Source organism: Phoxinus phoxinus (assembly GCF_949152265.1).
Source record: "Phoxinus phoxinus genome assembly, chromosome: 2".
Classification (NCBI taxonomy): Eukaryota; Metazoa; Chordata; class Actinopteri; order Cypriniformes; family Leuciscidae; genus Phoxinus; species Phoxinus phoxinus.
This window is the reverse complement of record NC_136877.1, coordinates 23268729-23281540: the sequence shown is the minus strand read 5'-3', so window position 1 is coordinate 23281540 and position 12812 is coordinate 23268729. Positions and strand designations below refer to the sequence as shown.

The following is a 12812-nucleotide window of genomic DNA, read 5'->3' as shown; positions in this document are numbered from 1 at the left end:
CATAGCTATAAATTAGCTAATCCAGATAACAATTCAGTGTGGTGAAGAGTGGGTCTAATTACACTAGTTATTAGCCATCCACATTTAAGTATTTTCTAAATCAGTTATACAGAAATAGCTGGACTAAATGTTATTCCTGCTTGGACAGCAGATAAGCTGCTGTATTAATCAGATAACTTGCTGATGTTTGTACCTGCGCAGAGAATAATTAGAGGGCATTTCATTTTAATGCTCAAGTGTGTTTTTCAGCACTGTTTGAACTTTCCAGAGTGCAGTCCTCAACTATTGCAGCATGTTCACCTAATAAAAACTGAAATATCCCCAAATGGCAAAAAAGGAGTGATATAAAAGTGTTCTAACAACACTAAAAGGAAATCAGCTTTTATGCAGCATTTTTAGGAATGCAGCACACATCATATGAGGGTACCTTTTTCAAAATGACAACTGAAGACACATTGTAGCTATTTTCCAAAGCAGTTTAGTAGCAAAGAACACTTCTTTGCTCAACATGAAGCAGCATTCGAAACCTATTTTACTTTCAAAATGGAATGCATTTCTGAGTGAAACAGGATGTACAGTGAAGTGTGTGTGTGGGGTGGGGTTGGAGGGGGGATAGGGGGGATGCGGGTGATGTCAGCCAAAAATAATCACTGCAGAGGCAGTACAAGTTATTACATTTTTTCCAAGAATTTTTTTTTCTTTGAAATAACATGCATGAATGGATGCAACATGCACAATAACACCAGGAATGTGTATTAAGAAAGTAAATAGGGTCATTTTTGATTTCATATTGACTTTAATGTTTAAATTAGACTCCCAAGCCATTCACGTCTCAAACTCAGGCTCTCGGGTATAACCATGCAGACACAGATGCACACACCAGAATACAAATGGATAAAGTAATTAAAAAAAAAGCTTTTTAGGGGACTGGAAGCGCAATTGAAACAAAAATCTGCCTGGCTCGCCCATTTTTTTTTGGACTCTCTGACCGAGGTCTCCCTGCCCACCCTCCCCCCAACCTCTTCTCGGTTTCTCCAGCTTCAGCTGAATGCACGGCTGATTGAATCTGCCTCTGATTCAGTGAGCTCTCTGCCAGAAAATCAGTCAATTAAAATGGCCAAGGGCCATAGCTCCGCCAACAAGACGGAAAAAACAACAATAACAGTCCGCAGTCAGCACAACAGAAAAATCAGCAAAATGAGAGGCAAATTAATACAGTAGCTGAGGGAAGACCTCATCGACAAGGTCTACACAAGGGGAGATGGAGATAAGGAAAGGATAGACCACATAATCAGGAAGATGACACTGTACAATGATAGCTTTTTGCTTATAACTAGGGAAAAGTCAGGCCTGCAAACTGTTCTCAAAGCAATAAGACAATGATTGTACACTGTACAAAATTATTCTAATAAATAATGCTGAAAAATTAACAGAAAATGTACTTGATTATTGCAGATAAGGTTACAAGCAAGTTCCCTTTCGAGGGAACATCGACGATGTGTTATGTCGCTGACAGAATGGTAACACCTTCAGAGCGTACTAGTGTCTTAACAAGTTTTAAACTTGTTTAAAACTTAAGTAATGGAATAATGGAACGAAATTCCATTTCGTCTTAAACAAACTTGCTACACGCCAAGCTCTGATTGACCATGATGACGTCAGGTGACATCCAGGAGTACGTGACTACGTTTATATATACGTTTATGCACGATCGACATTCAGATTATTTGTCTTCAGAAGCTGCATGATGCTACAGTGCCAAGTCTCTAGAAAAAGAAAAAAATCTCATTGTTTGTTAGTCCTAAAAGCAAGTTTGCCCGTCTTCTGTCTTTGTCTGTCTTTGTTAGGAGGGTAAAGAAAGAAATAAAATATCTAAGTGTGAAAGATATAAAGATAAAGAGAGGTTAAAAAACAGTGCGCCACACTTGCAGACTGTTCTGCCATACACCCGATATATGATGACGGTCCTTATGGGAGTGGAGCATGCTAGATCAGCTCTCGAGGGAGCTGACTGCCCTCACTGCAAGTCATTTACTGTGAGGAAGCTCCGCTCTAGCCTCACCCTCTTCAATACAGATGGGAGTCTGACAGCTGTGCCTCGTGGATCGGGTCCCACGTCCACTGAGGCAGCGTGTCTATTCAGATCATGGGGATCATAAATGTAGCTCGTAGCCGAGCTTGAGACGGGCAGTGGCCTATCTCTTGCCCTTTCAAGGGACTCTGAGGGCCCGATTCCAGATATGGAAGCTTGCTCTGCGATTTCTTCCAGGCAGGATGAGGATCTGCCGTCAAAGGGGTCCAGTGTGCGGCAAGTGGACAGCCCTCGATTTCAAAATCGTACGTGGAGCAGCTCGAGGTTGTCACTCTGACTAAACAAGACAAGCGCCTTGAAGCAAGTTTGATGACCATTTTCTCACCAGCGGTCGGGCCCAACTGCCCAAAACAAACCTCCTGTTCTTTCCCGAATGAAATATCGAAATCGTGGAAAGCCCGTATTCATCCTGTGTTTATAGCCCGACGACGTCAGATTATTTGACTATTGTCAGGTTCAATGAGCATGGGTATAAGTCGAGACCTTGGGTGAAAGAGATGCTTGTGGGCTATCTATCCCCCACATTGGCTTCCTAATTGAAGTCCATCCATACTTTGCTGTATAACATCTTTGCTGGTTGGCAAGGCTTATGAGAAAGCAGGTCAGGTTGGTGGGGCCCTGCGCACCATGGCAGTTCTGCAGGCCTACAATGCTGACCTGTTAAAAGAGCTGGACACCACTGAGCCCCTGACCCCCAAAGCCATGAAAGAGTTATGTCCGAATTTTTACTTGCATCAATACAAGTTATTGCTGAATCTCATGACTGCAGTCGACAATGTGATACCATCAGGCCCTTCAAGTGGTGGTTAAAAGAAGATATGTTTGCATCTGAAGAAATCAACCCACTGTCCACTTTGGTTCTCTCTAAATTCTCCAGCTCCCCTGGGGCTGGATGCCATGGCACAGACGCGGCAGAGGCTGCGTCTGTACGGCTTTCCCCCTGATTGCTCTGCTCCCGGGAGTCCTGGCAAGGGTTCGTCGTCAGGAAGGGGTTTGTCTACTACTCCCCTTTTCTGGCCGGCCAGAGTATGGTTCACAGACAGAGGCTGCGTCCCAATTCGCATACTATCCGTCCTAAATACTATTCGAAAGTAGAATTAGTACGTCCCAAATCGTAGTATGTTGAAATAAGTGTTCCAAAGATACCCGGATGGTCTACTATTTCCGGTCAGAATCCGAAGTGCAGATCGATGAACACTCTAACGGCTAATATTGCCCATAACCCATCACGCGTTGGGCGAGGATTCGGTTAGAACTACAAACACGAGTGAAAAGTGTTAAAAAAAACTACAGACATGGAGGACGCGCGAGTCCGGCGTTATGTAGAGAGGTTTAGATAAAGGGGTTTGAGTGATTAATTATCAGTGTCTAACCTGACGAAAATGTATTTATTCAATGTTGTCCACATTATATTGCATCTGCAGCAGCATTGTGAACTTTTGTAAAGACACGTTTAGCCATTAACTTTTAAATGCATCATTATATTTAAATTCCAAACACATGAGGAGAGTCTCCGCATGAAAGAACCGCGACTGGCAGATGAACGTGCTACTACATTTCTCTCCGAAACGGTAGGAAATTAAATTAGATTGAATGGAGGATTTTAACTGTGACAAGATGATTGACAGGGCAGTTTACAGTGACAGGATGCACACAACAGATCTGTCCGTTAAAGATGACGAAGTAGTATGTCTCAAAGCTTGCCTACTTTTTTGCTACACACTCAAAAGTATATACTTTTTCTTCACAAAAAGAGTACATACTTTTTGGTCGTAGTATAAGTAGGCGAATTGGGACCCAGCCTTAGTGTCTCTCCTGGATGGCTCTCCTCAGGAGATTCTGACCAGGAGGGACCATCTGTCCCAGGCTCAGAGGACAGTCTTTCACCCCCAGCAAGAGACCTGGAAACTGTGGGTCTGGCCCCTGAGGGGGTTGTAGATACCATTCTCCAGGGCTCCATCCACTCGGAAGCTGCAAGACTCTTCCCTGCAAAACTTGCCACACAGAGATGAAAGATATCTCTTTAGAAAGCTTGGAGTGTCTACTTTTAAATTAAGTAATCGAAAACAAATATTCACTATCTATGTAATTCCTATGAAACCAACAATCTTCCTTGTCTGACCTCATTATTGTTTAATAAATGGTCTCTACAAGCACTGTTTGAGTCACTTATGATGTGCATTTGAAAAGCAAAATGCACCAAACACAGATAAACCATATTTTAGCACAGTCTTGTGTTTATTGTCTTCATATTTAATAAGTCAAAGCATTTATATCTTCTTTTTACCCAGCTACAGAGCTGTATTAGGGATTTTCTGGAGCGTCATAAGTTATGTGTTTTTAAAGCATAATGTGTTTTTAGTTTTAAATAATGCTCTCACCTCAATATAAAAAAAATATTTAAAAAAATTCAAGCAAACATGATAATTTTCTATACTGAAGTGTTGCTTTCTAATTATTTAGTTTAAGACCATCTGCATTTTAACTGTAAAATAAAGGATTTCTGTAAAGAAAATTATTATTCTTATTTCAATTACTATATCATTATATTTAATCTTAAAAGAAATACTTTCTATTTGTAATAATGAAATACTGTTATTACAATAGGAATAATTCTTATTTGTTATATTTTTATTCAGTTCTACTACTACTAATAACCATAAAAAAATATTAGTCATATTGATCTACAGTATAAGCACCAAATTGTGGGGCCAAATAGTGTAGCCCTAAGTAAGCACAACTAACCTAGAGTTCTTTATAATTTTTTGTGAATGTTAAATTGCAACATCTCAGTCTGTAACACGGATCGAGCACTCTCATAAGCCCACATCTCCAATCACTAAAAGACGGCTGGGAATCTTTGGCAATGAGCACCTCCACTAGCTTTGTTATTTTTTTGTGTCTATCAGGAACCAGTTGAGTATGTATGCTGGAAGAAATCAGCGAGGGACTGTTGCTTTTTGGATAACTATTACCTGCTCTGCTATCCTGCTTTCAGACGGTGATTTTGCTGGGTGATGGCAACGCAGATGTGCAGTAGTGTTGGAAATGTTTTCACTTGAGTAGGCGACACGTGTAAAACATTGCTTGCACACAGTAATTTTTTTTGTTTACCATTTTTCATCCTCGCTTAACGGCAAAACCGAAAAGTCCCCACACCACATATTTGAAAGACGGTGGTGCTTCCACACACTGCAGCCTCACTTCCCCGTTCGCCATGCAAGGTTAAGCGCCCTTTAGAGCATAACGATTGGATATTTACTCGCGGGGAGGCATTTCCTCACCTCAGAGCGTAGACTCACAGGCACACACCAACAGAGCCAATTCAGAGAGAAATAAAACACAGAAATTATTTGAATGCAAAACCAAACAAAAAAAACGCAATTCACAAATGCGTATTGAATCTTAGATGCCATGGATGTCAAGAAAATCGCAATCATTCTGGTGACATTTATGGCTGTTTGCTGAGAAGATTGTGACCCTAGACACAAAGGCAAGAGGTTTCCAGTTGGGTAGTGTTATTTCAAGAACACTATTTAAATATAACTGCATATCATGTTCATTCAAATATTATTTTGATAAGGACAGAAATAGGAAGTTGACTTTAAATTACTCTTATGCACATTAGATTGGCTGAAATGTGTGCCCACGGTGGTTCCACTGTGAATGTGTACAAAAAACTGTGAAGGAAAAAAACTAGATCTGCTCTGTTTGCAGAAAGTGAAATTGACATTCTCCCTGATTTAATCAGATTATTTAAATGAAATTTAAGTGGTTTTGTGTTTTATTTATTGTGTTGAGTTCTTTTAATAAAAAGTTGAATAAAAAGTGAAAATAGGGTTTGCCCATTATGGGTGATGACAATACTAATGTGTCTTTTGTCACAATCTTCTCAGCAAATACAGTGAGACATGTCTTGTGAACAGTGGAGCTGGGGAGGCCAATATAATTTCTGCAGGTGAACATTAATACTGCCGAAATAACACTGCCCAACTGGAAACCTCTTGCCTTTAAGTCACAATCTTCTCCGCAAACACTCTTCACAGCCAGAAATGTCACCAGCATGATTGTGATGTACAGTACTTGTGAACCTGCACAGTGGAGCTGGGGAGGGCAGTATAATTTCAGCTGGTGTATTGTTAACTATTGTAAAATGGATATTACATTTGATATGCTATGGCAAGAGGTAATGTAAACAGATTTTTCTGTCCCGCTCCCGCAAAAATATATGTTACTCCTGCCCACAACATGAATGTTTTGTCCCACTCCTGCTCGCATAAAAGTATAAATATTTTTTTTTGTGCGTCCATGAAATAGCCTACTTTCAAGTTGTGTCACCACAAATACACATCAGCATAAATGCTCCCAATAATTTATTTGTCATTAAAGCATCAACATTCAAAAACCACTGTGAATTAAACATTAAACCAAGTAGGTGACTGCGTGCATGGTTTGACATGCTACCATAACAATTTCTTAAAAGCTGACATCTCAGTTCATCGCAATCTCACAAAGTTCTGTTATTATCAATAAAGCTGACTGCACAATGCATTTTTTATAAATGTTTATAATGTAAACACTTTGTTTGTTATAATTAGAGGATTTGCCAACATGCAGAATTCAGCACTGAACAAAAACTCAGTTTTGAGTGGTGAGTGGATTTTATCTTTAATGCATCTGATTGGTCATTGCGTCCAAGAAATCAACACACGTCTGTGATTAGCTACATTGCACAACTCTGCACAAACATGTTATAAATAGAAACTCTGCCTGTAGCCTATATTGTTTTTATTTTTATTTAGTTGTTCTTGTTGATTTTGTGTAAACAAATAAAATTATTATAAATAAATTATTTATTTATTTTTTAGATATTTCTATTTTGCAGGAGTCTCGTGTATCGTTTTATTCTCCCGCAACCCACACACACACACACACGTTACCGTCCGCGCCTGCACTCGACCAATCAAATGTAGTCCTGCGCCGCACTCAGTTCCTTTGGGTCCCGCGGGAGTGCAGGTCTCTACCTTGATTTGTGTCTCGAGCAGATGGAGGGAGGCGTAGCCAGACCCGTTTTACACGCACCAGTCCCTTACTCAAAACAATGGCATAAAGTCCACAAAAAATGCGGAGAAACGGTATTGCGAGCTCACACTTGACTGAATCGCAGAATAAAAGAAGCGTTGCACATTAATTAGTAGGTATGGCCATGGAAAATATATGTTGCTAAATCATTGCTGCTAAAAATCTGTTGCAGAGATAAAATAGGATCAAAGTTCTTAAGCTTCTTTTACAGCTGTCAAAAAATGGCCCAATACTTTCCTTTCGCATTATTTTCTTTTGGAATACTTTATTGATTTGCAAACATATGTGGCATGGATTTGACTCATTTCAGCTGTCACTGATTTTTTTAATTAATTATATATTTATGTTTGCTGTTTTGAAAAAAAAAATTACGATTATTTTAATTTGCGAAACATTTTTTCCTTCTTGGTACTAGATTTTTCTTTTGCAGTTCTGTATCTTAGTTTGCAAAAACGTAATTTTCTTTTGCAATACTTCATTGTTTTGCAAATATATGTGGCATGGATCTGCCTCCATAAGATTGTTCACAATGATCTCCCAGACACATTTTCAAAACAAACCCTATCATCTTAGTGGCGAAGAGGTTTCATATATCGCATCACAATGACTATAGCAACATTGTTAAAAATGTTGAAAAATATTGAAAAATTTTGCGCAATATGCGCAATCCCTCATCGAAATTCAAGCCCTGTAACACCAACACTATTCATCTGGAGCAAATGAAACGAATGAGTGAGGGGAGGCGGTTTGTATGTCAACTCGCTGTCGGAGAGATGAGCGAGCAAGAAAGCGCAGCTGGTTTATGATGGAAAATATGGTATCGTGGTATGGTATGGTGGAAAATGAGTATTGGAAGCGTTTCAGATATTTAAGTATCGATATGTACTGAAAAATCAATATTCTTGACACCACTATATTTCACTTATTTCAAATGCTTTTTTAAAGTCTACAAATTAAAAATGTATATATTATATATAAAGTTCTATATTTTTCCCCGTTACAACAGCTGTCCGCTGAAAATGTTTTGCCATCACCTTGCTATTTGCTGCACTGTATTTCATTCCTGTCATACAGACACACAGCAAGATTCTGAACTGAAAGCATTGGTACACTTTAGGAAGTGCCAGTGTGGATGTGAACCCATGGCAACACACCGAAAATATGCAGAGCAGGGATTTTGGAAAAATATTACATTAATGTTAACTACTATTATTTTTTAAAACGTTTCCTGCTTATGGACGAATACAGTAGAAACAACAGGCCTCCATTATCACGTTCCTCACTGGGTCATGGGATGAGGCTGAAGGGTGGTATATGGAGATAAGGAACTCACACAGGCTGCGAGAACTCCGGAGGCTCATCGTTGACGTTGGCCATACGAAGACGCACAGTGGCTGTGCCGGTTCGGGGCACCTCGCCCTTATCCACCGCCATCACTACGAATTCATACAGGTGGTTGAGCCTCTCATAATCCAGAGCGCCTGACGGGAATATGGTGCCATGGGCTGAAATTGTGAAATCTGGACTAAGCGTGTAGTATGTGATATCTGCATTCTGCTCCGAATCACAATCACTGGCTGATACTGCAAAAGAGAAAGAAACACAGGACATTGTTGTTAAAACAAAAAAGCTGCACTACAGAGAAGTGCAGAATCAGCTAATAGGATCAATCTTTATTTGAGCTTCCCTGTGTAAATAGCTTGGGCATATGCGCTTGTCAAATAAACGACTAGAACGGTTATACATGACTGGAAATCAAAAGATCCCAAGCTGTGAGTCTTATTGCATCTGACAACTACAGTAAAATGCAATGCCGTTCAATAAGGTGTGAGCCTGTTTCAAATGAACTTCAGAATAAGGCACTGCATACACAGTAGCTGCTTTTCACATCAACTCAACTAGTGTCGACAAAAGGGGGTAAACATTTCAAGCCAAGGTCCAGTTTTCCTGATTCTGCACTTTAGAAAGCCCACAGTTTTTGCTGAATTGTATATTACACATTTGAAGTTATAAACTTATAAGCAACGTTATAAACATTAAACATTATAAACAACATACCTAAAGAAATAAAGAAAGAAATGTTCGATTGTTCGAAAAAACTGCAGAGACATTGTTTTTTTCTAGCTAATAAACAATAAAAAAATATTATTATTATTATATTTTTATTTATTTACCTGAAATGTTGCCTAATTTGACATATGTAGGCAAAAATGGATTTAAGGACAGTAAGCGGTAACACCATTTCGATAGTCCACTTTAGACATTGTAACAACTATGAGAAACTTTGCAACTACATGCCAACTACCAGTCATTAGAGTATTAGTAGACCGTCTTGAGTAATGTCTTGAGTAATGTCTGCTAACACTTTATTGTGATGCTCCTCCAACAGACATTCTACTGACTTTAAGTAACTTTGCAACTACGGGTTGCAACTAACCCGTACTAGGGCTGCACAATATATCGCTTTAGCATTGATATCGCTATGTCATGTATAGGGATCGTAGTTGATCGGTGATCCGTACAAGCCAGCTGCTCCCCGGTTCAGAGCGCATGTGATTCACGGATTATTTGCAAAGTTTAACCATAGAGTGAAAGTTTATCATTTGCATGTGTTTTTAAGTCGAATCAGGGATAAAGCGCAAGAGGATTTGTTTTCTGTGCGCACACACATAGCCGAGCAGACAGCATATGAACACTGAATTACCTCGTAAACACAGTCGGTTATTTGTTGTAAACTGAGAAAGAAAACGAATGCGTGTCATTTATATTAGGTCCGTGCATTCATCTTAAAGGGACAGCAGCCTAATGTACATGGTCACCAATGGTGATCAAACAACAAAAGAGAAAATGACTTGTAGCTTTAACAAAGATAAATTGTATTAATTAATTAATTATATTTTATTTAGACAGTGAAGACTGTAATTTTTACATTTGATTATTCAATTTCTGTACCTGAACTGTCAGATTTACCTGAAAAAAGCCCTGCATATTTCAATTGTATCTTCCCTCTATTGTATTTATCTATGCTCTAATTTGCTCTATAATTTTCTATGCAGATTCAAAATCACCCCAATTTTCACCCCAATTACAAAATCACCCCAATTATTATAGAATGATTATTTATTTTCAAATAGAGCTATTTAAATCATCTGGTGGAATTGTTTTTATATCACAATAATATAATCGCAGAAAAACAAAATATCCCAATGCAAGTTTTTTCCAATATCGTGCAGCCCTAACCTGAACCTAACCCTAACCTAACAGTCTACTAATATTAAAGTTAGTTGACATGTAGTTGCAAAGTTACTTATAGTATTAGTAGACTGTCCAATTAATATCTACAAACAATTTATTTTGATGGTCCTCCAAAAGACATTCTGCTGACTATCAATAATTTTTCAACTACATGTAGTTGCAAAGTTAGTGCTAGCCAGTAAGCTAATTCTTGCGCTTTTCTTAATAATAACAGACGAAAGCATTTGATTTTTTTGTCTATGATTAGTGCATGAGGACTGCGAAACTAATATATATAAACATATAAAAACCGTCCTTAGTTATGAAAACATGAGCTTCTGAAATATTACAGTACAAAAAGATCACTATAGCAATACAATATTTAGATTTTATATGTTTGAATTATTCATTCAGTTATTCAGCTTTTATATCTTCCAGTATGTTAACTAGCCCGGGAACTTTCACAGATGACGTTTATAATTAACCCTCCTTCAAGTTTTCTTGAAATGTGCTTGTTGAGTGTGTGCTCAATCAGGTCCTCCTGAACGCACCTAACAAGTTCTCGTGGCAGGTCCCAAATCCCCCTCTACCTCACTAAATTCCATCTACTGCAGTGAGGTCTATGGATTCCATCATGGGAGAAGTAATATAAAGACAGGAAATTAAACAGGATAATTCCATAATGATACATCGGCTAAATCCTAATATTCTGATGTACATGAAGCTGAAATGGACCTCCAGCAATAAAATCCAGCACACCTAAGCCATTACGAAAAAGACTGTTCCCACAGATGTTTAAATTATAATTTGTCCACCTCATACATTATGAATGCTTGATTAGATGCCACATGTTACAAATTATTCTTGCAAAGTAGCCCTTCTTCTGTTCTTCTGGATAGGTTTGACTGGAGCAAAAGCACGATATTTCATGCTGGGTAGAGATAATTGTTATGAAGCACACACAGACGTGTGTGCAGATGTTGGTTGGCATGCACCTGCTAATCTGCACATCTGCTGTACACCTCACCACATCACCTTTCCCATCCTGCCAGGAGTCTCTGTGTTAAGCTCTCAAAATGTCTGCCAAGTCCTGTTATTCTCCAGACCAGCAGCGCTTTTTTTAATCTCGGTAACTTTCCAGTGTTTGTTTGTTTCGTTCTCTTTTGTTTGCCGTTGTGTCTGCATATGCAGTCTGTCTATCTTCAGCAGTTGTTGTTTTGTCCATCACTTCATTTCTGAGTTGCTTTGATAGCAGCTGAGGTTGTCTAAAATTTAATGAGAATATGAAAGCTCTTCTTATCATAGCTGAGGGCATGTGTTTTCCATTCTGTGTGTTTTAAGTGCACTCTCAGGAGTTACTACATAGACTCCAGCTTCACTGTGCAATTTAGACACATGAAAGGGCACATCAGGGGAGAAGTGCTTCAAAGATGGTGTTAAACAGAATGATAGAGGAAGAAAATGTCATCTTCTCGTCTCATTGCGAGAAAGAGGCTTTCTTCATTGGGTCATACTAGTCTCAAATTGCACGGGTCGTCTACAGCCCATTCATCGATTGTCCGATTGAATGCAAAACTGGAAAACACTTTTTCACTCTGGAAAGCTATAATCTGATGAATCACACATGGGAAAAAATGTGCATTATGACGGTAGTTTGCGTTTCAATTAAAACATTATTGACAAAAACATGTTGAGAAAAAAAGATATTAGCAATGCACAGACAATGTTTTTGAAGAAACTTTATAAGGAATATGGCTGTTTCATATAATTCTGTTGGATCCAATAATGTTGTGGATTTACCCATTTAAACTGCATGACCACTAGTAACCTACCTAGTGCGATTGTTTTATATTTTTTAAAGTCTCTCATGCTCACAACAAAGGCTACATGTATTCAATCACAAATACAGTAACAGAAAAATTGTGACATTAAAATTTAAAACAACCGTTTTCTATTTTGTTATATTTTAAAATGTAATCTATTCCTGTGATCAAAGCTGAATTTTCAGCACAATTACTTAAGACTTCAGTGTCACTCGATCCTTCAGAAATCAATGTAATTGTGATTCTTTTGCTCAATAAATATTTCTAATGATAATGTTGAAAACTGAATTTTTGTGGAAACGGTGATGCATTTTTTTCAGAATCCTTTGAGGAACAACAATAGCATTTATTTGAAATATAATTTTTGTAACATGTCTTTACTGTCACTTTTGATCAGTTTAAAAGCAAGGACAGCTGGATAAAAGTTAAACGTGATATTACAGCATGCAACTGCACAAAACAATGCAAATGCACAAGTGAACTTGAATTAAGTTACTCACTAGTCAGAACGTCACACTGTGAATAAGCTTTCAGCAACAACACGCTAAAACCTCAGCGCACCATGACTAATACATGAGCAA

The 12812-nt window shown here is 38.4% G+C and overlaps 1 protein-coding gene across 1 annotated transcript in view; it reads right to left on the bottom strand.

Annotated features, from left to right (window-relative positions):
• The window catches only part of LOC306987797 (neural-cadherin), a 245577-nt gene that overhangs the window by 116147 nt on the left and 116618 nt on the right, over positions 1–12812 (bottom strand). The window contains 1 exon segment of the mRNA XM_079592371.1: positions 8508–8757. Coding sequence (XP_079448497.1) covers positions 8508–8757 — 250 coding nt within the window.